General features: G+C 44.7%; 3 protein-coding genes across 3 annotated transcripts; all 3 read left to right on the top strand.

The window, feature by feature from the left end:
- Positions 1–403: 403 nt before the first annotated feature.
- PtA15_7A455 (uncharacterized protein) lies at positions 404–1,931 on the top strand (the record flags this gene model as incomplete). The annotated part of the gene is made up of 7 exons (XM_053171063.1): positions 404–487; positions 556–666; positions 782–1,173; positions 1,294–1,374; positions 1,473–1,580; positions 1,664–1,781; positions 1,872–1,931. The coding sequence occupies 7 exons, from the start codon at positions 404–406 to the stop codon at positions 1,929–1,931; spliced, it is 954 nt and encodes a 317-aa protein (XP_053022282.1).
- Positions 1,932–4,139: 2,208 nt separating this feature from the next.
- On the top strand, positions 4,140–8,673 carry PtA15_7A454 (uncharacterized protein; the record flags this gene model as incomplete). The annotated part of the gene is made up of 19 exons (XM_053171062.1): positions 4,140–4,475; positions 4,569–4,671; positions 4,750–4,968; positions 5,049–5,073; positions 5,154–5,410; positions 5,498–5,978; positions 6,053–6,191; positions 6,285–6,452; positions 6,520–6,601; positions 6,821–6,936; positions 7,021–7,122; positions 7,201–7,348; positions 7,417–7,491; positions 7,575–7,592; positions 7,661–7,823; positions 7,888–7,919; positions 7,992–8,303; positions 8,395–8,409; positions 8,492–8,673. The coding sequence occupies 19 exons, from the start codon at positions 4,140–4,142 to the stop codon at positions 8,671–8,673; spliced, it is 2,973 nt and encodes a 990-aa protein (XP_053022281.1).
- A 1,825-nt stretch (positions 8,674–10,498) lies between these two features.
- PtA15_7A453 (uncharacterized protein) lies at positions 10,499–14,703 on the top strand (the record flags this gene model as incomplete). The annotated part of the gene is made up of 16 exons (XM_053171061.1): positions 10,499–10,840; positions 10,952–11,054; positions 11,131–11,358; positions 11,435–11,459; positions 11,534–11,775; positions 11,837–12,332; positions 12,410–12,554; positions 12,858–12,939; positions 13,007–13,076; positions 13,154–13,295; positions 13,378–13,684; positions 13,752–13,826; positions 13,900–13,917; positions 14,003–14,165; positions 14,230–14,261; positions 14,327–14,703. The coding sequence occupies 16 exons, from the start codon at positions 10,499–10,501 to the stop codon at positions 14,701–14,703; spliced, it is 2,847 nt and encodes a 948-aa protein (XP_053022280.1).
- Between the last annotated feature and the right edge of the window lie 12,751 nt (positions 14,704–27,454).

Here is a 27,454-nt window from a genome sequence, read left to right as displayed (position 1 = left end):
GCTTCATAAGAACTTTGTGTGCGCACAGAAAAGAAGGCCTAACCCATCTTCACAAGTATTTCACATTCCTTGCAGCTTGTTAGATAGGGGGGGATGTTTGTCTCGAAATATAGCTCAAGGGGCAGACCTGGTCATCGAACAGGAACGGCCAAATGGCTGCAAAGAAGGCCTGGAAAACTTCTACAAACAAGTGATAATATGTACAAACTATCTTGCAGACTGCGTAACCCGATCAACGATGCTCATGGGGTTCGCAGGGGCACATGTGTTTGATGGATGATGACTGTTTGGGACATTCATAGTTTGGTAGTTCCAAGTTTTGGTCTCGAGTACATGTGAGGACTTCTGAGTGGTTGTGCACACGAAGCATTTCCGCATCCAGCAAACCACCATCATCGTCGAGATGGCAGGCTCAAAGGAAACCCAACGGATCGAAGAGTCTTTGGAACTACAGGAGATCGATAAGGACATCTTCAAATCGATCAAAGTAAGTCGAGCCCACCAGATTCAGCTTTATAATAATAAGCGTCTGCGGCTTATTTACCCAATTTTCAGCTCTGGAAATTTACTCGTGGTGTGGGCGCTTTCGGGGGAAATATCATCGCTCAAGCTGCACATGCGGCAACCAAGACTGTCCAGATCGGTTATCATCTCCACTCTCTTCATGTACGTCTTTGGAACCCTCAGAGTAAAACTCAGACTAGCTGCTCAAGTGCGGCACTTGGCTCTCTTCAATCGGAGCTGTTTCTTTGTTTTTTGTGTGGGGGATGAAATTTTCTAGTGCTACTTTATCAGCTTTGGGGATGTGGACCTACCGACCGGAATCATCTATCTGGTCGACCGGATCCGAGATGGGAAATCATATGCGACCCGAGCAGTCAAAGCCATCCAAAGATCACGCTGCATCTTCACCCTGCTCATCTCGTTCCATAAACCGGAACTCAACCAAAAAGTCCTGGAACCCAAGATCGATCTCGACCCGATCACTCCTCCTGAAGAGTGCCAACCCGTCGAAACTAGACTCCAGAATTACGTGAACGAAAACAAGGCCTCTTTCAAGCCGAAAATGCTCGAGTATCTCGAACGCGAGATCGAAGAGAATAGGCTGAATGCAATCGAACATCGAAATACGAGATTAAAGAAATTCGATCAGTCTTCTAATCCCGATACGTCGTCAGCTTCTTCTTTCTGTAGCCGGGCTTATAGCCCTCCTGTCATTCCTTCTTGAAGGCTGAAAACATTCCATCTGACCACCTACATTAACCCCACTGAAAACCAACTGGGTTATTGCAGGGAGTCATACTGGTTTCGATCACGGGCCAAGATCCGATCCGATCCCGCGTACCAAAAGCTAGTATTGGCATACGCTTCAGAGTAAGTGCATCCCAATTTGGTATCGAGAGATGATCCCCCTTCCGATCCATAGGAGCAATTGGCGACTTACTTCCATTGGTTTGTGGGGCAAATTTCAGTTTTCGGTTCATTGGCACTGTTAGTAAAGCCATGGGCTTGAACCTCCCGGGGGGGCCGAGAGCGTCGATGCTGGCTTCACTAGATCACTCTATGTTTTTCTATGACCAGTTGAGACACACCTCTTTTCTTTTCAAGGCGCGGTATACTTTGCCAGAACTATGTTGATATATGAATCTTTCGTTGACCGCAGTGATTTCGACGTTAGCGACTGGATGCTATACAAGATGGATGCTGAGTCTGGGAAGGATGGACGAGGGCTGGTGATAGGCCGGATCTATGCGCGTGATGGCAGACTACTCGCAGTCTGTGTCAGTCCAGTTTTCTTATTTTCTCGTTGGAAGACACTGGCGCTGATTCCCCAATCCTTTTCTCTTTTTTTTTTTTTGGTTTTGTAATAGACTCAGGAAGGTGTGGTGCGGGTAGAAGCAGAAGGCACCAAAGTCGCACCTAAACTCTAACCAAAACTCATCCTGTTACCAACGTACAGAAGGTAAAAAAATGGCCAACTCAACTCATTTTCAATTTGATTGATCCCCTCTTTTAGAATCCTCGCTTGGTAAATTAGGTCCAGCCTAGTTTTCCTCTTTGAGGTGAATAGAGCATCAAGCATGCAACTGCTTCCAATTGTATTTTGTTTTTGTCAAGCTGAGATGAAGCTACAAAACCCCCTCTGAATCGTGTTCAAGTATGTAGACTCTTGTAATAATCCTGCATGAAATCAACTCACATGTATAGACATTTCACGATAAAGAGGTTGAGATCGGAGCAGCTTCCAAAATGATACCACTGCTGAGACTCGTGACTATGTAGAAGAATCAAATAGATATTTATGTAGTCGCACTTCCCATCTCAAATACGCTTCCAATCTGGGTCTGTTTGACTCAGATGAACTGCCATTGATCTAGAAATGAGGTGACCTGTTTACATATTTATTCGCACCCGCCAACTTCGGACCGTATATGCACCAGCACAACGGGTGCTGCACGTCGTCTCCCTGGCGCGGTACTCTATGGTCGGACAAGATCGGTGCCGGTCTGTACCGACGATCAAGCTTCACGCGATGTCCGGTAAACGCCGGTCATCAAGTGAGATCAGCCCGCTGGCCGCTGGGTCATCGTCACCTTTATCGGAGGGCCGGCAAGATCCCTCGGTTAGAGTCTCATCAATCAGCAAGATGTGGAGGTCACTCAACCGTAAACCTTGAACTATGTCGCATAAATTCTCTACTTCTCGATGAAGATCATAGTTAATGCGCAAAATTGATTCCCACATCATCGGCGAGACTTTACATCAATTTACCTTGATCAGCCTTGATCAACGGCAGAAACACCGATAGGTAGTATATTTAAAAACATACGCTGATTCTAAGTCGGGATTGGAAGTTGGAAGTTAATGCGCACACACTTTCGGCGTATGTGCGTTATGACTCTGCAGTCGCTGGTGGAGCCACGAGAATGTTAATTCAAGATTTGCCCGGATGCGCAACTGGCCACTATTCTTGATCACATCCCGGGTGTAAATTTGCAAACCCCAGAGGCGAGGATACAACCTAAAAGTGACCGGCGCTCCGCTACTTTTTACCTGCTCATGGCCACCGGGGCTTCTCCAGATGTCATCTTGGCTATAACACACCAGGGCTGCGCGTGAAGGAGCACAATTTGTAATTAACTTTAGGTAAACACAAGTTCACTTTCAGTCACCCTCCACACGAGGCGGGGGATCCTCCTTTTTAGCCCAGCGATAATCTGGCCGCCAACGCACACAAGGGCAGTGTGTCTGATGTGGGGTGAACTCCCGCAGTCGGCCTTATTTCGATGCTTCCCACTTCCAGGGGCCAAGGCCATGATGATGATACACCAGACACCGACTCACCGCCACTTTTCCCGGACGATTCGAGCTGCGAGAAGAGCTCAGAAGACCTCAAAGACCTCCTATTGTGGGCTATAACTATATTTATCCGAACCTGACACTTGTCTATGTCCCTCAACCTTATGAGTCTGTCTCAGAATTACCTCCGTTCTTTGTGCTCAGGAGCCATCCCTCCGATGCAAAAATACAAGTCGATCACATCGTGCCCCTGCCCCCTTGAATAATTTTCCAAACTTTCCGGGGTGGATGCTTTTTGGCCATGACTGCCGATCCCTTCCTCTGTTATATTTTTACTAGGGCAAGTCTCTTTGGTGCAGTAGGCCGGTGACTTAGTAAGAAACACAAAATCTAGTAGCTCAACAGATGCTGTTCGTGTATGGATTGATGGATGTAGAACCTTCATAGATGTGAATCTTTGTAGATTTTCGTGAGTTTTAGTAGGTTTTGGTAGTTCTGCGGCTCACTAGCTCGGCCGCTTCATGCTCAATTTCCATCTCTTTTCCTAGCCACGAAACTGTGCCCGGCTTTTATATCAGCACGCCTCTGTATCCTGGGCAGCTTGATCTACAATATCTATCTCGCTTCAAAACCAGGAGGGCAGCCAACGTGAGAAAGCTTAGTGAGGCTTGCTCGCGACACTCGGGTCTCTTGACAGTCTTCGCTCATCAACCTGCATCCGCCGATACATCGCTCAAACAAATACATAGATAACTGGCCCGGGTCGCTGCATCACCGGCGCATACCCCATCCTGCCTGCTGAACCCTTTCATTATTGAACGCGTTCATTAGACTGTGCCATGTATTTATCCTTACATCTTCTTTGCTTCATCCCACTGAATGTCCTTCCTTTCTCAGTCTTGGCTGCTACTCCCAATCGAGGCCCGCCCTTGCCGCTCACTCACATTAGCTTGTCATCATTCAATTGGTCTCTTGCCAATGCCAACCGTTCAATCGTTGTTCCGACCCCCTTTCTGAATCAGCCCCACCTTGCTCTCATTGAGGCTGGCGTGATCGATGATCCAAACATTGGATTGAACGAAGGCACGACCCGATGGGTTGGCGAAGAAGAGGCCTGGACATGGGAGACCAAATTTAAGGTCGATTCTGATGGTGCATGGGCAGATGTGGAACGCGTGAGTCAACCAGCTTGTGAAAATGGCAGTTGCAATGGAAAATGATCTCTTCGACAGACCTTCTAATCTATTCTATTTATGAATTCCACGTAGTTTTATCTTGTCTTCAATGGTCTGGATACGTTTTGTGACATCCGTGTCAATGGGCAGCGGATTGCTTCCGCGGACAACGCTTTTCGGAGCTGGGTATTTGATGGTAAGATTTAGGGTTTTGTGGTTTACAGAAGTAATCAATGGAGATTGTTTGCTGAAAATGATATTCGTTGTGCTATAGCCACCCAAGTCATCAAATCCTCCCTAAACCAACCAATCTCACTGTCTCTAAGGTTTGCATCTGCCTACGCCACGGCGTCGAGACTAGCACATGAACCAGGTAACATGTGGTTCCCAAATAAATCACCAGACAGGAAACAATCAACAACGCTTCAACCCTTCGAGTACAGCTACCGCAATTGGGCTCGTAAGCAGCAGTCAGATTTCGGATGGGATTGGGGTAAGTAGGGCAACTATAAAGAAGCGCTCTTCAGATATTCATATTGATCGGTAACTAACCACTGCGCTCGAATTTATCAGGTCCTGCATACCTACCTTCCGGCCCGTCAGTGCTCTTCTCTTCCTTGCTTCAAGAATGTTCATCAGATCTGCTAACTAGGCATCTTTGGGGTATTGTGATCGCAGGATAAAGCCAGCCTACTTGATAGGCCTTTCTGCTCCGGCACAATCCAGACTAGGGCTTGTCGACCAAGTCAAAGCTCATCAGCCTCAAAGAAGAATCGGTCATACAAAATCATCCACTACTACTCGCGCAAACTCGGAGGGATTGTCACTTCCTGCCGGCAAGACCCCCAAGAAAAACCACAAAAGGGATACCAGTGAGACCGCTAGTGCACCTTCTTTTTGGGTCCACAGGACCATAGTTGATATTTATCGGACGGGTATTTTCCAATCCAATATATCCATTAGATACTGTTTATGTTTGAACGATAATCCCCGCTGATATACTGTTCGTGTTGTTACCCTAGGCCAACGGAATAATCTGATACCTGATCAAGGCGCACCCTGGGTCATCAACATCACCCTTCCCATTACATCTGCAACACCGCTGAATGCAACCTTGTCCGGCGTTCTTTCAGGCACCTCGGTTAAACTACCAACCAAGCAACTTAGTCTAATCAAAACTCCACTCTATAGAAACTTTGGTCCCGATTATTCTCTTACGGTACAATACACTATTGACCCCAAACAGGTCGAACTTTGGTACCCGGCCACTCTGGGCAACCCTACGCTATACGATCTCGAGTTGAATTTGCAAGTGGACGAGCAAGATACGTCTGCAAAAGTACAAGATGGAGGAGGGGTGACCTGGTTGGAGAAAGTTGGATTCCGTACTATTGTCGTGGACCAAAGTCGTTATACAGCTCAAGAAGTGTCGAATGGTATCCGGCCTGGTACCCGTTTCACTTTCATTATCAACGGCAAGCCTTTCTACGTCCAAGGCTCAAGGTATTTTGTCTTTTCTTCGTGTATCTAATCTTTGACAATGCATTAAGTTCATGTGTTTCTAATTTGGTGGATAGCATGATCCCGATCGATAATTTCGCCGCTCGCGCAAATTCCTCCACTATCCGATGGATTCTTGAATCCGCTTTGCTGGCCCATCAGAATGTGGTCAGAATCTGGGGTGGCGGTGCTTATCAGACTGATGAGTTCTACGACGTAAGTTGGCCTCTTTGCGATATTCTTCGTAAAGATTCCATTTTTAATTCGGCTCACCTTTTAACTGCTTTTATGTTGCGGTATTTCTCCCAGATGTGCGATGAACTAGGCATCCTGGCTTGGTCCGAAAGCGTTTTTGCTTGCGGCGCATATCCCTTGTCCCCCGAATCTTTTCTCAACAATATCCGCGCAGAGGTTTCTGAAAATGTTGCAAGGTTGAACCGTCATCCCAGCACCGCTCTATGGGCTGGTAATAATGAGGTCCGTGACTTTTAATCCGTACTGGTGTTCTGAAAAGTTTTATAAACGCTGGCACACTTTTTGACAGGGCGAAGGATATTTGATTGATGTCAATAGGACATGGACGAATGGGTCAATCTACTTTAACCAATATGATCACCTAAACAACCGTGCGTGACGCGGTGTACTTCGTCGGCCAGAATTCCAACTTAAGCTTGTTTTCTTTTAGGGGTTCTGCGAGAGCTTGTGTTGGATAACACACGCTCAATATCGTACATCCCGTCATCAACTACGCAAGGGTAGATTTTCCTTATTAGTCTTGCTTTCGTGGAATTTTGTTAACGTTTTATTCTGGGGAATCAGCTACTTCTCTCTTGACCCTTATGTAGCTCGCTACTACAATTCCACACCCGGCGAGCTCTACGGCGACAAGGAACATTACAACTATGACACTTCCGTCAGCTTCAACATTGCATCATATCCGGTCGGCCGTTTTGTCAACGAGGTCAGCTCAGAAATCATGATTTGTGCTCTTCAGTGATAAGTCCAACTCGACCATTGACGTGTTTCATCTTTGTTTTGGGTGTAGTTCGGATTCCATTCGATGCCCTCCATTTACACATGGGATCGTGTCCTCAAGTCTCCCAAAGACTATGATTTCAATTCCACCGTGATCCGCGCTCATAACAAAGTAAATCCCCTCTATCTCGCTAAATCCGCGATGATATGCTCTATACTCATTTTTGTCTTCTTTTTTTTACAACCGCAGCACAACCCCGCCGAATCCTTGATATATCCTTGGCCGGCGGATGATGGTCAAATGCAGATGACAACCGGGGTGACGGATCATTATCCCACTCCCAACATCACGGGTGACTATCACAGTCTGTTAGCACAATGGTCCTACTCAACCCAAGGTGTGTGCTGCTATCCCACATTTTCTATTCTTCGTGGGGAGCTGATTATCAGACATGCATTTCATCAGTATTCCAAGCAGCCTTCATGGCTTCTCAAATTCATTACTACCGACTTGGTGCCAGCCGCGGTGAAAACAACATGGGTTAGTTGCCTATCAGCAGTGTAAGTTTCTGAATGTGTGCTGATGATGTGGTTTCGTGCTTCTGCATCATATTTTATTTCCAGGGGCGGTTTACTGGCAGCGTCAGTGGTTTTTCTATCGACTTATAGTCATCGGCATGTCTGACATAATGGCAATCTTACAACTGTAGTGAATGACGTCTGGGAAGGTATTAGTTGGTCATCAATGGAATACACAGGTCGATGGAAGATTTTTCACTACATCGCGGCGCGCGTTCAATCGCATGTCATAATCTCCCCAATATTCCACCAGGCAAACAACACATTGGATATTTATGTCACATCCGACTTATGGTCAGTTTCGCGTGGTTTTAGTTAATTAATCTTCATTCAATCTAACTTGGTTTTGTGCTCACAGGCAATCAGTTGAAGGCACTGCTCAATGGACGTGTAAGTGGACTAGATCAATATTTTCACCCCGAACTAGATTTCTTTACAGAGTTCCCATTCCCAAATCTGTAGGGTACGACTTTGCGGGTCAAAGGTTGTCCAACACGACGACGAAGAGCTTCTCAGTTGCGCCAATACATTCAACTCAGCTGTACCATGCGGGAGGTCTATCCGAGATGGTTCCTAATGGACACCCGCCGAACGACGCTTGGATGCACCTCACCTTGACCACCAGCGATGGTAAACACACCAACGAACAATTCTTTCACCCTGTCGCACTCAAGGACTGCAAGCTGCGACAGACCAAGCTTCGGACTCAGCCGATTGGCCATAACCAGGTTTCGGTCGAAGTAGCGACTGGTGGAGTGGCTGCTTGGGTAAACGGTAGGTTTCGTGTTCCCCTCGCATAGTCGAATTCAAACCTATTCAGCTGATGTGCACATCCCCTCAATCCTTTCACGCCATTTCAAAACAGTTGAACACCCTCCTGGTAAGCTCTGAATTATTTTCATAATCTCACGACATCGGTTGCACTGTTTGCTCACTAAACCCACTTTTTGCTTGCTTGTTAGGTGTGCGCGGTTACTTTAAAGACATGAAAACAAAGCTCCCTTCAAATGATTTCTTTCTCAGACCCAACGAGAAGAGGAATTTGGAATTTGTTTTAAGAGACCAAGATGACGATGACTTGACCCTAAATCTAGAGTCCAAAATGGTTGTTCGCACTCTATGGGACAATCAGCAGCCCAAATGATCAATTTGGTCTCCTTAGGAATTGTTTGCATCACAAAACGGCTTACTAGTTTATTTGACTTACCTGGTCTCTTGTTTCTTTCATCGTTTATGGCAAGCAGATCCACACAGCTGCTGTTCAGTGTTAATGATCTATTCAGTTATATGGTTTCAATGCATCTTTTTTTGCACAACATTTTTTAAAGGCGGCTTTGCCGCTGTAAATATTCAACTTCACTAGCTCTGCGCCTCACATAAAGCTGCTGTAGTTGAAGCTGCACGGCTCAGCAACAGCTGTTCATTCTCCCACAAAGTTTGAGACCTATGATTTGTTTATAGGTCCATCAATCCATGCACTTGAGCTACTAAATTTAGCGTTTCTTGCTGCGTTGCAGGCTTTCCGCGTACCCAAGAAACCTGGCCCAGTGAAAGTCTAGCAAAGTAACAGATTGTCAGTCATGACCAAAAAGCACTCCGGTAAAGTTTGAAAATTGATTCAAGGGGCTAGGGGTGTGACTGAATTTTCTTTTAGGATTGGAGAGCTGGCTCTTATCAGGTTTAGATATATACATAGTAATAGGAGGTCTCCTGGGGTTTCTTAGCAACACGGATCTTCTGGGCAAAGTGGCGGTGAGTTGTTCTCTGTTAAAACATCACCGTGGCCTGGTAGTGAAAAGCATCAAAATAAGGCAAACTGTGGCTCGCCACTGTACTGTCCTTGTGTGCGCTGGCCGTCAGATCGCGGTGCTCAAAAGGAAGATCCCGGTGTGGAGGACCGCTGAAATGGCTGAATGGACCTTGTTGAACAAAATTTACTTATTTACAAATTGTGCTTATTCACACGCAGTCCTCATGTGTGCTATAGCTTGGATGGCATCTAGAGAAGCCCCGGTGGCCATTAAACAAGTAAAATGTAGCTCAGCGCCGACCATTCGTGGTTGCTTCATCCCCTGGGGTTTGCAGATTAACAACCTGCATGAGATCAAGAATAGTGGCCTATAGTGGCCAGTTGCAGTGCACATCCGGCAAGATCGTGGATCAATATGCCCGAAAGTATGAACGCATCAACTCGCAACTTCCAACCCCGACTTCCGAGCACATATTGAGAACTCAAATGACCACCATACTCCTCCATACTCAGATAGATGTTTATCAATTATTATCCAGGATTCTGCGGTTGATCCAGGTGATTTCATGATATGAAGTCTCGCCGATGATGTCTTGATACAGCTGTGCCCCTTATGCTCTTCAGCGGGAAAGAATTCATGTGCCATCATTTAAGGTTTGAGTGACCTCCGGGCTAAGTTATCCACCGTTCCGGATGCTTTCAGCAATCCGCTTTCACCACCTTTCAGCGTTTTTTCTCACGTGGCGCACAACTACCCAATCGACAGCCCGCCCGGCTGAACCCGAGAAATCAGACTGTCAGACACGAACTCGATAATCCCTGAACGCCGCGTACATAGTGTTCGCCTTGCGGCGGTTTTGCCGAGCCTGAAGCTGCCACAAGTACATATTTACATTTTACCCCTGGCGGGCCATAGATCAGTGTGTGTGTAACTGCCAACTGAGATTCCCTGTTATGAAATTCAAGCAATCAAGATTATTACCTGTCATTTTCTTTACAGTTAGAGCTATATAGATTGCGAGCTGGGAGTATTGCAGCTTACTGCCAAACACCCGGATACATAAAGGTGATAAAGGGTTATGTGTCTCCTGGCCACGAATCTCATGAATCAGAGGTAGTAGATAGATCAAGACATTTTGCCAAAATCAGCAAAGATCAGAATCCCCCCACAGCTCCTTTGAAGTTCGAGCAGTTTGGCCATTCTTTACGAAAAGGAAGTATGCTCTCTTCCGGTCTCTGTCTGCTTGCTTCACTGTTCTCGACTCACTTGTGCCAGCTTTCCCTCTCTGCATCGATTCCGGCGCGAGGTCCACCTCTTCCAAGCACAACGCTGCGTTTATCCGCGCTGGACTGGAGTCTTACGAATGCAAACCGATCGATCAAAGTACCGACTCCATATCTGAACCAACCACACCTAGCACTGATTAATGCTGGCTTGATTTCTGATCCTAATGTCGGATTGAATGAAGGCACAACACGATGGGTCGGTGAAGAGAAAGCTTGGACTTGGGAAACCAGATTCGAAATTGGTAATGATCAGGGATGGCAGGCTGTCAACAATGTGTGTTTAATTTTGTCACGGGCCGGTATGGACCTCAGTCTGAAGTGGTTCGGTTGGCCTCTGCATCAGCTGCATGCTGACTCGACACTTTTCCTCTCTCTCAATAAAAAGTTTTATCTCGTATTCCAAGGTTTGGATACTTATTGTGACGTTCTACTGGAAGATGACAAAGTCGGATCAACCGATAACGCTTTCAGGAGCTGGGTTTTTGATGGTAAGTTTTTGGCTTCACTCTCCAATAAGAGATTGATAGAGGCAACCTAATTCCGAATTTGTTTTTCATTGTGCAGTGACCGATGTTATCAAAAAACATGGGCACAAATCTATCACCATGAGGCTCACGTTTGCTTCGGCATGGGCTACTGCTACGCGTCTAGCGAATCAGGCAGACCACATTTGGTTTCCACGAGGCTCGACCAGCACCGATGGTAAAAGACGAGCCCCAACTATTCTGCAGTTCGAGTACAGCAACCGCAATTGGGCTCGTAAGCAGCAATCAGATTTTGGATGGGATTGGGGTGCGTTTGGCAACCATCAAACTCTCATCGGTATTCAAGTTGGTCTACTACTAACCACTCGATTTGGATCGATCAGGTCCTGCATACCTTCCTTCCGGCCCGTGAGCCCCTACCTATATTACCAGTCGCCTCAATATTGCTGAGTGATATATTTATATGTTCAATCTTGGAGCAGGACTCAGCCCGCCTACTTGATCGGTCTGGCCAAAGCCGGAGCTCAAAAGACCAAAGAAGTAAGTTTGGATCAGCATGGAAGAAAGTCGGCTAGACCGAAGAACTCCAATATCAATCATCGCAGTGGGATAGTGTTGCCAATTGAAAAGAGGCAAAAGATGCTGGACAACTTCGATGTTCGTGACACGGAATCTGCGCCCCTACTATGGGTCCACAGGTCTCTAATCGACATCTATCGTCAAGGTACGCAAGTCTTTTGATTGATCTCCTTGGGGAACCTCTGACCTGATAGAGCTTCATCTAGGGCAACGGAACAACCTCCCCCCAAACCAAAGCGCACCATGGGTAGTCAACATTACCCTACCAATTACATCGCCAGGAGCTCTGGCAGGTAGCAAGCCGATGTTGTCCGCCAGTTTTCCTGGGACATCGATACACCTTCCCGCGAAACAGCTCACTCTACTCCACCCCGCCAAGTACCACACGTTTGGCCCAGATTTCTTTTGGACGGCCGAGTTCATTATCCCATCCGAAGCTGTGGAGCTCTGGTATCCTAGCACTCTAGGGAGCCCAAAGCTTTATGATCTAAAGTTGACATTGGAATTCCCTAGTCAACGTGCAATTTCCCACAAGGAAAGTGCTCCCATTACCAAGTTGACCTGGTTTGAACGAGTAGGATTTCGAACTATCCTGGTCAACCAAAGTAGATACACGGCCCAAGAAATCTCTCGAGGTATCCAACCTGGCACTCGATTTGCATTCGAAGTCAACGGGAAGCCGTTCTATGTTCAAGGCTCGAGGTTAATTCTCCCGCATCTTGCTTTTGATTCTTTTCCCGCAACAATCGCAGATTCTGACGAATATCCTAGAAATACAGTATGATTCCGATCGACACCTTTGCAGCTCGCATCAACACCACCACTATCCGCTGGCTCGTTGAATCCTCTCTGTTAGCGCACCAAAACGTCATTCGAGTTTGGGGTGGGGGAGCTTATCAGACAGATGAGTTTTATGATGCAAGTGTCTTGTTTTTCTCTCGAGCAGTTTCAAATATAAGCTAATCTCGTTCTTAGTAGATATGCGATGAGCTCGGTATTCTAGTTTGGTCTGAAGCTGTTTTTGCTTGCGGAGCCTATCCTATTTCCCCAGCATCTTTCCTGGATAACATTCGTGCGGAGGTAGCCGAAAACGTTGCTCGCCTGAGCCGTCATCCGAGCACTGCCCTTTGGGCTGGTAACAACGAAGAAAGTTGCAACTCTTCACATGTCCTTTGATCAATTTTTCTGGGAGGGTGGTATTGATAATATCTATCATATCGTTAACAGGGAGAAGGGTACCTAATGGATGTCAGGAAAACTTGGTCAAATGGATCTGTTTATTTTGATCAATATGATTACCTGAACAACCGTAAGCATCACCAGTTTTTCTAACTAATGCCATTTGGTTGATAAAATTTCTATGGGGATGATACCAGACGTGATACGAGATCTTGTTCTCCAAAACACCCGTTCCGCATCTTATATTCCATCTTCTACTACGCAAGGGTAAATTTTATTCTTTCACAAAAAAGTATCACGCTGCAGCTCTAATATGTGCGAGTGTCTGGCTCCCACAATTGCAGCTACCTTTCGCTGGAGCCATATGTCTCCAGGTATGATGCGTCTACCAAGGGGGAATTGTATGGCGACCAAGAGCATTATAACTACGACACCTCAGCTAGCTTTGATGTTTCTTCATACCCTGTGGCTCGGTTTGTCAATGAGGTTAGATTTTTAGCTGAAAATTCCGGTGGAAGCCACTTTGAGCAAGTTCGACTGATGTGCTTGGGCACTTGGATGTAAAAAGTTTGGATTTCACTCGCTACCATCGATTTACACTTTGGACCGTATTCTCAACTCACTCGGAGCCTACAATTTCAATTCCTCCGTGATCCGTGCTCATAACAAAGTAAGGCTTCTCTGCCCAAACTCATTATGCGAAATTATTATTGAGCCACAATTACAGCATCCACCTGCGGGATCCCTCAAATATCCTTGGCCAGTAGATGGTGGTCAGTATGAGCTCACGACAGGGGTGACCAGACACTATCCAACCCCCAATATTACCGGTGATGCTCGCGCTCTTCTAGCACAGTGGGCCTACACCACTCAAGGTTTGTTCGACATTAAGACATAACTAAGAAGTAAATTTTCTGACAACTGAAATGAATTTATTTTTAGTTTTTCAAGCTGCTTTTATGGCTTCTCAAATTAGTTACTATCGGTTGGGCGCCAGCCGGAAAGAGAACAACATGGGTATGGATCTAATCTCTAGGTAGGACCAGGTGAAAGTTGGAAACTGCTCACAGTTCTTGAATCCATGATCCAGGCGCGGTTTATTGGCAGTGTGAGAACCATTGTGTCCTGAGAATACAATTAATCAAGATACACTCAATTTATTGACAAATTTGGAAAAACAAACAAAACAAAAGTAAACGATATCTGGGAGGGAACTAGTTGGTCATCGATCGAATATACCGGCCGATGGAAGATCTTGCATTATCTTGCAGAGCGTGTTCAAAGCCATGTCATAATATCACCGATATATCATGTGACGGATAAGACTCTTGATATTTATGTTACTTCCGATCTTTGGTGAGCTCAAATCCATTTAATCCGTTTGGTTCCAGAAGTTCTGACGCGCTTTTCAACCTTCCAGGGAGGTTGCTCGAGGCACCGTGCAACTGACTTGTGAGTTGTCAATGGCTGTTTCTTGACAACAAGTGCTAATAGTCTGAATCTTTGCAAATACTCAGGGTACGATTTTGCCGGTCATCAGCTTTCTAAGGCCTCAAAAGATTTTTCAGTCGATCCGCTCAACTCAAGACACCTACTGCGATCATCCGGCCTATCCGAAATCGTTCCTAAGGGACATCCACCTAATGACGCATGGCTACACCTTACTCTCAAAACTGATGACGGAAAGTATACAAATGAGCAATTCTTTCATCCTGTCGAGCTGAAAGATTGTCGTCTCAGGCCCACAAAGGTTCTAAATCGCCCTGTTGGACGTAATAAGATCTCTTTAGAAGTTGCTCAAGGTGGAGTCGCTGCTTGGGTGAACGGTAAGCTGATTATTGGCTGGCCTGTTTTGGATTTGAGATCTCTTAAAATTGATCAAAACCTGATCTAAATACAAATTCAAACCTCTCTGCATCACTTTTCCCTTGGAAAAAAGTTGAACATCCGCCGGGTAAATCTCTTTTCTTCAATCCTTTAGACCCAGAAGGCTAAATGCTAACGACCTTGTTGCGATTCTTACGATTGTTTGCAAAGGAGTCCGTGGTTATTTTAAAGACACGAAGACTAACCACGCCTCCAACGGGATTTTCCTGCGGCCGAACGAAACCCGATATTTAGAGTTCATCTTGAAAGGTTACGATCATCATAGTCTAACACAAAGTCTAGAATCTAAGATGGTAGTTCGAACGATATGGGATAACCAGCATATATCTAGGAAACACTGATGTTTTTACTAGTAAGACAATGCCACAAAAAATGAAAAAGCCTATGAAATTAACGCTTCGCCTGTTCACCATGTATGGGGTGGTTTACTTCTATTTTTTCCAAGGTCTATGGTACTTAAATTTGATGCACTGCATACTTGATTTCGCGGGTGTTTTTGACAATTTGGGGCATGCACTTATGATTTAGCCCGCTCAATATTAGACTAGTTGGGTAGCACCACGGATGTTTGCTCAGCACTTGCGTGCAAGTGCCTTCACCCCTCTCTTTAGAAGCCCTTTAAGATCTCTTTAAGGACTTGGCTCCAAGTGATGTGTAATTTTGTGCTGAATTTTTGCTGAAGTTATGCTGAATCCAAGTTTATTAAAGACCCAGTTTTTCCACAATTGAAAAAAAAAAGATCAAGGGTTCCCCCTATAAATACATCAAATCACAAAAAAAAATCATGGGTTTCCCCAAGATACAAAAATGAAAAAGAAAAATACTGCAACTTAGCCTATCAACAAACATACAAAAAAATACACAAAAATTTAACCACACTCAACCTAGCCTTCCAACAGCGGCAAAGCCGTGCCCCCAGGCTCAACACCCAGCCCGCATCAAGCGCACGGGTCAAAAGTGATGGACGTGAAGGCCCCCGGCCCGCAGCAAAGGCTGCAGACCCGTGGGGGGCCCACTCTTTGCCCCTCAGACTGTGCATGTGCAACAGCGGAGGGGTTGAGGACAATGGATAGCTGGAAGTGCAGCATCTCCAATTGCCTGGGGATTAATTGCAACAACAGGCCCCCCTCTTTATAAGCTCTCAACCTCGGCAGGCCAGGACACTCGCTCACGTCTATGCAGACGCCACACCGCGGCCCTCATTAACGTAATCAATTTCAAGGCGACCGTGCCAGCCACTACAATTGGATGCGAGACTGTTGTGTACCCTTGCACCAAAAGCCACGCCGTGGCCATTGTCCCTTTCCTGCACGTTGACTGGTCCAGTTGCTATGTCCAGCGTTGACCAGCAACCCTCACCCAACCATATTTTGAACTTGACCTTCTCACCCTTTACCAATTGCGACCATGAAAGGATCCCAAACTTGCCCCGCACACCGATGATGTGAGAGGCTGAGTTGAAGCTTGGAGAAAGTCAGTCAACCAGTCCTGATCACCATGTACAAAAAGTGGCTGTTCAATCGCCGGGTGGACAGGCTCGTGGCCCATGACCTCAGCTTTGCCATCGACGAGCTTGTTAGCTTCCTGGTCCACACCCTGCTTGCCCTTCAACTTCATCGCGACTTTCTGCAGAGCGCGTTTGAGGATGGGCAGTAGGAAAAGGTGTTGTTGCCCACCTCAATACCATCCCCCACTCCCTTGTCAGCCTCTCCAACAGACAGATCCTTGGCTTCTTTAAACAGAAATGGGCCTGAGCATCCACACATACGTCTCCTTCTCCCTCTTCGCCCCCTCCAAAAAAAACTGGAGACTCAAGAGAAGCAATGGGTGAGCAAGCAGCCTCCGATGCACATATTTCAAACGGACCACAATCTCTTTCCATGGCTCCGTTCAGCTCCCAATACTACCTGAATTATCTGGTTGGATCACTGATCAGCAGGTCCGACGAGTCCTTGGACTGGCCTTTCCAAGGAGCTCTCGCACATGGCCGTCCGACAAGTTGTCAAACAGGCTTGTCCGAGCAGTCAGAAGGCGGGTCTATTTGCTTGGGCAAGCAAGTCCTCATGTCGGATCGACATGTCCAAAAACTGCTTGGAGAAGCCGGTCAGTGGAGTTGTCGGACCTGCCCGTCCAAGCTTTTAATTGTTGCAGTGAAACAGACCTAGCCCACCACTCCTCCACGCTGGAGACGATTTTCCTGGACGCCGAGCCTCCCCACGTCGTCCTCAGGCTCGCGCCCACCCTCCCCGCGTCGTCCTCAGGCTCGCGCCCACCCTCTTTGAATTCTTTGCCCCCAAGGCTTTGCTCGCTTCCTCGCGGTCTTTGTGGCGCCGTGGCGACTAAACTCAGCCCGTTGAGCATTGACGATCTCTCAGCTCTGTCTCCCTCCAAAGAGTATATATTTTTTTGGAAAGCCACCATCTCCCCATGAATTCCTCTACTTGCCCTCATTTCAAAACTCTGAAAGATTATCTCTGTTTTTGTCTATCCACTAATAAACACATATATATTAATCAACAACCTGTCATTTTAACTTAATCCATCTCAACTCCCTTCTTAATTCCAAACATGCTTTCCAATTTCTTCTTGTTAGCTTGTTGATTGTTTCAATCCTGGTGCCTCCCCCCAAATCTGATTAATGGAATGGAAGGTAGTAGCAGTATGTAGAAGAAAGTCAGAGTTGATGATAGATTACATGATAGTTATTCATATTCATATCAAGTGCATCCATTCTCATTGTGATTTGGAGCACATCTCACATCTCATTACACAAACTTATTTTTAGACAACTAAATTCACATCAAGGCACATCAAATAATCATATTAGGATATTACAGGTAAACAAAACAGCTACATGTGACCTCATTTTCCACATATATTGGAGTTACCACTCTCAAATGATAAGATATAAATGGGTAGGCTGGTTTCAAGTGAGACTTAAGTGGAGGTAATATTTTGCAATAATTTAATCACAATATGAAAGTTGATGTTAAAAATACTGGAGCTGGATATTTACAAATTCAGGTCTGCAGAGAGAACCCTCAATCTTCAATAAAAAGCTTTGATATGAGATGCCCTGTTTGGATGAACCCATGTGCACTATAAAGGGGCAAATTTATAACATGTGCCCCAAATTTTGGCCCCCATCCCACCAAATTTTAGAATCCCTGGGTGTCACATATCATCAATATGCCCATTAAACAATTGTTAACACAGGTGTAGCATGTTAACATCAAGTGGTTGATCTTTTTTTGAACCCTGTTAAAGCAATCTCACTGAGAGTGTGAAATTGAAATTTGATGATCTAGGCAGCTTGCACAAGAAAACAAGTCTGGCTAGCCTGCCAATGGGAGATAATACATTTTGGGTTTGCAGCGGCGGAGCCGCTTTGGTCTCTAGTGTTTATGAAGTCATGTTGGAAAGGGTCTGATCTCATATTGATACCAACTGCAACTTGACCGTATAAATTACTTCAACTATTTAAAAACAGATGTACAACTACACTGCAAGGAATTGTCAACTGCTTGGCAAAAACAATAGTTTCTTCTATTACTACTATACAATATATTTTGATTAATCATGGGGTTATACCAGGGGAGCTTGTTCAGCACTTGCATGCAATTCCAATCATTCAATAATTTTTTTGAACTTTTGAACTTTCTGCTGGAACACTATCAGCAATGTACACTCAATTTCCACTCAATTAACTTGGGGTCAATTCATGCTGAATTATTGTTGAATCAATGCTGAATTTAGCTCAAGGCAAGTTGGAAATGTGTTCAAGCTGGCTTGAGATTGAATTCCAAGGCTCTCCTGAAGATAAAAGAAACTTTTCCATGAGAACATCTTGTCAACTTGAATTCCCAAATGTTTGGGAGGTATTCCTCAACTTCTTGCGAAAGAGTGAGATTCACCCTTCTGAGATTCAGAAATTGCTCAAGATAAATCCTTGGAGCTTACAGAGAGTCTTTTCATACAAAATACACCAAGCTGTTGATAAAATTGATATGTGAGCTTGGAAAAGAGGATTCTGATAACAAACTCTTTGGCAGAATTCCTGATTTATCTAGTGTCTATCTAAAATGAATTTCAGTCTGAACACAAAGATTTTGTAGTAAATTTGAAAACAGTTGGATGCATTAAATATTTAACAGTGAATTTTTGGTGTGCTTTCTCTAAAATTAAATTCCTCTCTAACAGTTATTTTAGATTGAATCTTCATTACTCTCTGTGCCAGCTTTCCGGTATGTATGCATTTTACAGGTTGGGTCTGCTTGACAGGATGAGTGGATAATCTTGTATCAATTTCAATCTCAAAATTTTAATCTCACTCCAAGTTATTTTTCTCTCTGGACTGATTTTATATTGAATCATCATATTCTAGATTGGTCCCCTTTGATTGTTTCAGGAATGATGTGGGGAGTAGTTTTTTGAAATATTTGCTATTAATTGAATGTGCATCATTTCTGTCAGGCGCGGTGATGCCAAGAGTACTAGTAATCCTCTAGCTACACCTGTGACTGTGCACAGTGCAATGGAGTGCGAGCAAAAGCGCGGTGAAAGTGTGAAGTAACTGCGGACAATTACTTCTAATGCGCTCATTGGTTAGGTTTTGGATGAGGAGGGTTGGTTTGTTTTGTTTCTGTTTCATTTTGTTTTGTTTTGTTTCTGTTGTTTTGTTTGTTGTAGCACGCGCGTGCGCGCTAGGTTGTGATGAGTTGTCTGCTACATGTCACCAACTCCAAGGTTTGAGTTCAGTTTGAACTCAGGCTTTGGAGCGGCATGGACCCACTCTGAACCAAAATTTTCTAAGTTCTCCATCAATTGAAAAAGTTTATTGTCTTGGCGCCTTTTGCCCGTACTTCCCAGAATCTCACGTCTTCTAAGTTTGTTCACCCTGCAACACCGATCTCTCCCAGCTTCTGGTTTTCGGAGGGGCCAGGGGCGCCTGGGGTGGTTTAGTGCCCTCCGCAGTTCTTACAGGGCCTGCGCACAAAATGCGCAGGGGTTGTTGTGGCCTGTGACTTCTGGGGCCCTTGGAAAGGGGGTCGTTGCGCGATAAATTTCTCCCAGGATATTAATGAATACTAACTTTTATCATGAGCATATACTAAAAAATAAAGATGTAGGGGGTGCCTAAAACACTAAGTAAGACAAAACTTAAATTAACGATAGGGATGATGATCCCGATAGAAAGGAAAAAAACACAGACTTACTTTTAAAGGGAAGTCTGAGGCAAAAAAAGCAATCAATCCAAAGGAAACCAAAATCAAGGCGAGGTCAGGCTGGCGCACTGGTTGGTAAGACAATGGCGAGACTGGCAAGGCGTCAAGTTGGTTAAAAAGCTATCTGGGGGACCTTTAATTGCCCAAAGGCCCCCATTTATATAGACAAGCTACAAATGGTAGGGTTGTAGCTCTATGTGGTTACGCTTCCTTCAGCTTGTCGGCCAGAGGAATAGAGCATTGACAGGAGCTTCCAAGGATTCTATGATCCAAGTTGCTCCTGTCATTCATCTATTGGAGATGACGGGTTCTCTCCCTCAAACAGAGGGAGGTTTTACTGTTCATCTGCGGCCGGAGATGTTCAGTAGTTCACTTTACTACTACACTTCTCCGGCCGTTTCACATCACTTCTTCTGTTGACGTTTCTCCTAGTTTGATTGAACTGGAGAATGTCTTGCAACCTGTTCTCTTGGCCTGAGAACGGGTTTTTAACTTGTTCTATGCTTTATTCTCTGGCCAATTCCTTTGGCGGGAGTTCTGTCACCTGCTCCTTAGGCCGTAGTCGCTAAGGCCGGCTGAATTTAGTGACTGCTTGGTGCTCTGCGCTGCAGTTAGCATGTAGAGTTAATGACACAGCTAGATTAGTTAGCCAGGCTCTAAATTATTATACTAGCCCGGCTGACAATTTCCCATGCCAGTTGTCCCACCTGCAGATGCTATATTGGTTCTGCTTGACATTTTGCGTAAATGGCCTGCAAGAAATCACCTCTGCAAGAATTCCAAGAACATCAGCTGGAGTTTTCTTTGGCCAAAATTCAACATTTGAAGGAGCCTACCCAAAACAAGAGCAAACATGACAAGGTTTCTCAGGAGCTTGGTAGCAAGAACAAATGAAAAAGATGCAAGCAGAAAACTTACCATCAGGTTGCAACTAGCAGACATGCTTTATTACACAAGGGAATTGAATAAGAATAGAAGATCACCTTGGTTAACAGGGTAAACCCACAATATTTTTTGCTGGCAAGATGGATGTCTGATTCTTCAAGGTTAGCTGTTACATGAACAGATCATAGAAAAATATGGGGAAGGCTAAATCCACACCAAAAAATTACTTCATCCACTCCAAAAATGGAGTGAACAGTAGTCCACTCCAACCTTCATTGGAGGGAACCATAGTCTACTCCAAATTTTGTTGGAGTGAACAAAATTGCAATCCAAAAAAGCCTGTTTTTTGGAGTGTACCCATGATGCACTCCAAAAATTTTGGAGTGAACCCAATTCCACTCCAAAAATATTTTTTCCAAAGTAAAATGATTCATTTTTTTGGAGTGCACAGACGTTCACTCCAAATTTATTGGAGTGGTTTTACACAATATTCTAGTGAAAGAATTCAGGGTTCTCAAAGAGGAACAAAACCTTTTGTCAGCATCATATGTGTATTTAAAATACATCAAAAATGATGTGTGTACAATTCTTTCAGTTTCTACAATGACTAAAAACCTTCACCAGAAATAAATTTGGGGGGATTCAATTAGGTTGATTCATGTAACCTGCATACTACTGCTATAAATTTTTCCTGGTACTCCATCCCAAGAACTTGGAATATACATTTTTCAAAGTTACAAGTTTTGATTATACAGATTCAAAATTGCATTTTTTTTTTAATTTGAGAAGCCTTAATCCACTCCAATAAATTTGGAGTAAGCATCTGTGCACTCCAAAAAAAAAAAAAAAAAAAAAAAAAAAAATCTCCCTTGAAAAAATATTTTTGGAGTGGAATTGGGTTCACTCCAAAATTTTTGGAGTGGATCATGGGTACACTCCAAAAAACAGGCTTTTTTGGAGTGTAATTTTGTTCACTCCAACAAAATTTGGAGTAGACTATGGTTCACTCCAATGAAAGTTGGAGTGGACTACAGTTGCGCAAGGCATCCTACCGTACAAGAAATACCCCCGGGGGACCCCCGTCCGGAATTCCAGGGTCTGAGTTTTTAATTTTTCCCGGTATTAATGACCGGTCATCAAGAGGTTTTATCCTCTTCGGTGGCTGGCTAACCGGTCATCAAGAGGTTTTACAGTCAAACCCTTGAAACCGCATACCCCTTGGTGGACAGAATCTGCTATGTGGTTTGGCAGGTTATGTGGTTACAAGGGTTAGCTACAGGCCAAAATTAAATTTTGGTGGACCCAAATCAGTATGTGGTTTGGGAGGTTATGCCCTTATACAAGTATACGGTTTCACAGGTTTGACTGTACCCTCTTCAATGACTGGCTGACCGGTCGGCTGACCAGTCATCGAGAGGTTGTATCCTCTTTGATGGCCGGTCAGCCGGCCACCAAAGAGGATAAAACCTCTTGGTGACCGGTCAGCTGGCCATTGAGAGGGGTTGTATCTCTGTCAATGACTGGTCAGCCAGCCATCGAGAGGGGTTATATCCCTGTCGATGACCGGTCACAGACGAGCATTGGGAGGGGTTGTATCCCTGTCAATGATTGCTCAGCTGGCCATCAAAGAGGATAAACCCTCTTGATGACCGGTCAGCCGGTCATCAAGAGGTTGTATCCTTGCCTCTGCAATGACCGGCTGACCGGTCATCACCGGGATCAGAGGTCCTCCTATGGTCTAATCTATGGTATTACAGGTGTAACACATACATACATATGGCTTTAGCATATGTAAGCCCATAAATATGGCTTTACAGTATGTATTTGGGCCAGTGTCCGTAATGTGAGCCCCCCCCCCCCCCCCAAAAAAAAAAAAAAAAATTGGCTGGTCAGGAACCTTAGCCCTCATAGAACTGGAATCTACAACCTCCAAAGAGCTCAAAAATGTCATTTACATGACATAATGCTCATATGCGGAGTTTTAGATCCGGCCCGTGTTTGAAATGTCTTGTTGCGGGCAAGGCTGTATGGTAGGATGCCTTGCGCAACTGTACTGTTCACTTCATTTTTGGAGTGGATGAAGTAATTTTTTGGTGTGGATTTAGCCTGCCCCAAAAACATCACAAGGCTTAGATCCAATTGGGTAACACTTATGAAGGATGAAAATAAGGTGACTGAAATCTTTACAAGAAAATTTATGGAAGCAAACAAGCTGTGAGTCATTGTCAAAATCAACCTCCCAGAAGTGATCTAGCTCACCATTTTTGAGATTTTCAAGGGTTGAATAAACATATAGCATGATATCTCTCTGGAAATTTATGAGAAGAAGAATCATATTTACGCCTCAGGCTCAAATCATTATGTTCACTTGTATTTACGGAAAGAATTTGCCCAAGACTCAAAATTCTGGTTGTGATTGATTTAAAAAGAAGAGGGAGTTGACATGGGAGTTGATTTCAAATTCAAATTTTTACTTCAAGTGTGTCTGGCGGAATGGGGTCTTTGAATGGTGCTGATGTTTAAAGAGAGTATCCTTTTTTATCTGGCTGGTAGTGGCTGAACCTGTGTTCAAATTGAAGCAGACTGTATTTAAATTTCATAGTTAAGTTCCATTTGAGAATGATGTAGAATTTGTGAATGCATGTATTGCCAATCCCCAATTCAGTCCATTTAAAATTATCAGGGATGTGAGATTTCTCTTCTAATTTTTTGGCAGAAATGGGCTTTGGATATGAGGTGGAGTGGCTCCGCCATTGGCTGGTTGATTCTTGAAATGGCAACATATAAAATTTACACCCTTGGAAGTGAGTGGTGTAGCCACCTTGGAATATAGTTGCAAATTCTTTTTGTGTGCCGTAACTGGCTCCCTGAAGCAAATTTTCCAAATTTTGTTTTTTTGGTGGGGATTTAAGGGCAAGCCATGGACAAGTGAATTGGGGCATGTTTAATCACCCCAAATTCCAACTTCCACTGCACATATGGATCTTTCAGAAAAAAAAATATGGATTGATTCAATTCAGAATGATTATTCACAATCTACAAGATACTCAAGGTGTGAATTCTGGTTTGGTGAGTTGTTTTGTAGTGAATTAGATACCAAGTTTATAAAAAAATGTCTTTCCAGAAGGATCACATTTTTTTCTTTTGTTTCCCTGATTCAAGAAATATTTTTAAATAAAAAAAATTACATTTCTGACTTACAATCAACATTGCTCCAAATGTTTGATTCTGAAGTACTGTTGATTGGTCTGGAATTTGGGAATTGCTGTCTTCCCAAGTTGTGTTACTATTTTTTTCCTCTTCAGACTTCTTTCTATTGTAAAAATAGAGTGATTTTTTGAATTGATTTTTTGACTTATTTTGGTTTTGAAGCTGTTGAATTGAATAGACGCGTGTCACACTAACGTACGCCTGTACGTTTGTATGACAATAGGGATCAAAGGGCCGGAGAGGCTTATATAAGCTGCTCACCTGGCCCTACTGCTTGATGAACGGCCATTGAGTGGAGTATACATCCCACCCAATGACGGGCCATCAACTGGGGTGTGTACTTCACTAGTGATGACTGGCCATCAAGTCCTGTGCACGCCACTTGATGACCGGCCATCAAGCGGCGTACTGGGCTTTAATGCTGCTCAATGGCCATTGAGTGGAGTACATACCCCACTCAATGCCGAGTGCTGCCTCCTCAATGACCTGTCTGTACTGGTCATCGAGAGGCCTGGTGTCAACCCTCTGTTAGTTCGGACAGCACAGAAGGTTGCCATGGACCGCCCCTTACGCGGCCAGAACAACCTCTGCCGCCGTAATGAGGTGCAGCAATTGACTCGGCAAAGCACTGACCTAGTGGTGCTGCCAAGTCGCGGTGTTGAGTAGCACAATGTGCAGTGTAGATTACTATGCCCGCTTAACAGTGGGCTGGAAGTTAGGAGAAGAAAGGATTCCGCGCGCAGAGATCCTTTCTCCCTTTATATAGTAGGGGAGGCTCTCATTGAGAGAACTTCCCCCAGAGTTTTTGGTACCAAGCCTGCTTACATTGTTGAGATATCAACGATTGGGGCCTTTACCTCTTGAACTCCAACCTTTTCGCTTCTTTATCTTCCTCCATCCAGAACCTCCAACCTTCCTACCCTCTCCGCCAACCTCTACACTCCCCTCTCCTTGGCACTCAACCTTACCTCCCAGACACTAGTAAGTCTCTGACTTGGTAAGCTCGAGAGGCTCACCTTGTTTCCCCTTCTTCCTTTGTCCGGTGCACAGATCTTCTAGATCCCAGCAATACCTTTGCTCCGCTAGGCCCCTCTTACCCAAGAGGCGTGGCTCCTCCTCCAGTGTTGACGGTTGAGTAGAGATAGACGTTTGTCTACAGTTTGTTATTTCGCGCCCCGCCAGCGCTTGTCTAGACAATACTTCGTATCTGTTCATTCAGGGTGCGGCCACTTCAGAGACCCACCCTGACACCTGGCACAAGGCTCCCCTTGATGACCTGCACAGACCGGTCATTGAGAGGAGATGTTACTCCCCTCAATGTCCGGTACAGACCGGTCATTGAGAGGAGATGTTACTCCCCTCAATGTCTGGTACAGACCGGTCATTGAGAGGAATTATTCCCCTTGATGACCTGTATTGAAAGGTCATTGAGAGGTGTAAGTCCCCTTGATGACTGGCACAGACTGATGATCATCAAGGGGAGGTGTTACCCCTCTTGATGACCCGTTTAGACCGGTCATCAAGAGGTGGAAGTCCCCTTGATGACCGGCACAGACTGGTCATCAAGGGGAGGTGTTACTCCTTGCAATGACCTGGACAAAAATCAAGGGGAATGAGGAGTAACACCTCCTCTTGATGAACGGTCTGTACTGTTCATCAAGAGGTGTGAGTCCCCTCAATGACCGGCACAATCCGGACATCAAGAGGTGGGAGTTCCCTTGATGACTGGCACGGACCAGTCATTGAGAGAAGATATGAATCTCCTTGATGCTGGTCTGTACCGGTCGGTCAGTGGAGGAATTCACTCCTCTTGATGACCTGTACACACCGGTCATCAAGAGACTCCCCTTGATGACCGGCCCGGACCAGTCATTGAGAGGAGTTGCGAATCTCCTTGATGGTGGTCTGTACCAGTCATGGAGGAGAGTCACACCTCTTGATGACCGGCATGTACATGTCATCAAGAGGAGTGAGCCCCTTCAATGACCAGCTCAGACCGGTCATCGAGAGGATGTGAATCCTCTCAAAATTTGAATCCAGAAGTATTTTTTCCCCCATACCCCCGTGGTGTTCCGGTGATCAAGAGGTGTCAGGATGTTTATGTACATAGCCCACGAGATGGCCAGACAGGGTGTTTATATGTACCCTGCTTGACTGGGGTTCAAGTGTATGTACTCCAGCTCTGGCTGGTGTTCCCAGCTCTGCACTCCGCTTTTGGGGAGGAGAAATATCATGCATGAATGGAGTGCTGGGGATATGCACTCCAATCTTATGGAGTGAGACTCACGGGCACTCATTACATTTGCTGGCCACTGAAGTTCTTTTTGGTGCACTCCAAAGACTCTTGAGTCCCCGGTTCTGCACTCCAGCCGACTTGGAGTATTCTACTCTGTACTCCAACAATCATTGGAGTGCACACTCCATACACGCACGTTTAGAGTGCTTTTGGGATTTTTTTGGGGTGCATTTAGGCTGACCCAAAAAACTACAAAAACATGCATCAGAGCAATCTACAGGGTATGGGTATACACAGTGTCAGAGGTAAAAAATCAGGTCAAAACATTAATATATTTGGTCAATATTGTGGATCAAGTCCACCTGATCACAGTTGCAACAATGGGAAGTTATGTTATCCAGTTTGCCTAGATGTCATTCAGTTATCCAGTCCTATGTGGTGTAAAATCCAACATATATTGAATCTGTGGGTGTCAAGAGAAAGGTATAATGTTTTTTAACAATATGGACCCCAATTTATTCCAAGGAAATCCTCTTTTTGATGTTAAAATAATGCTTTTGTGACCAAATATCAGTTATCTGGTCTAAGTTACCCAGATAACTGATTTTTGGTCACAAAAGTGATATTTCAACATCAAAAATAGGAGTATATTAAAAAAAAAGTGGTACCATACTGTTCATCAACTTTCAGCCTTTCTTTTGACACCCACAGATTCAATTTATGTTGGATTTCACACCCCAGAGGACTGGATAACTAAATCACACCTAGGCAAACTGGATAATGTAACTTCCCATTGTTGACAGTTGGGCTTAGTTTCAGCATAGGTATGGTGTATGTTCTACATGTACCATCCACAATAAATCTCATACAATTCCAGTTAGGATCCGGTTAGATTGCGCCTGAAATCAACCATTCTTTGAACAAAGATCAGACCAACATCAAACCAACTTCGAACCAGTACCTTACAAGGATTGGACCAAACCTTGGCATGGATTGTGCGAAGGCACTCGTAAACAGGTGCTGAGCAAACGTCCGTGGTGTAGTATTTTACAGTGCAAGATAAAACCAAGTGAAACCTTGTCCAATCTGTCAGCCTTGGTGATGCCAAGAGCGAAGCTCTTCTAGCTAAACCGGGTGATAATATATAATTTTTAGGGTTTTTTAGATAGTTTTGTTTGTTTATTTCAAAGAAATAAATATAA

Source organism: Puccinia triticina, chromosome 7A, assembly GCF_026914185.1.
Source record: "Puccinia triticina chromosome 7A, complete sequence".
NCBI classification, from domain to species: domain Eukaryota; kingdom Fungi; phylum Basidiomycota; class Pucciniomycetes; order Pucciniales; family Pucciniaceae; genus Puccinia; species Puccinia triticina.
This window is presented reverse-complemented; position numbering and strand designations above follow the sequence as displayed.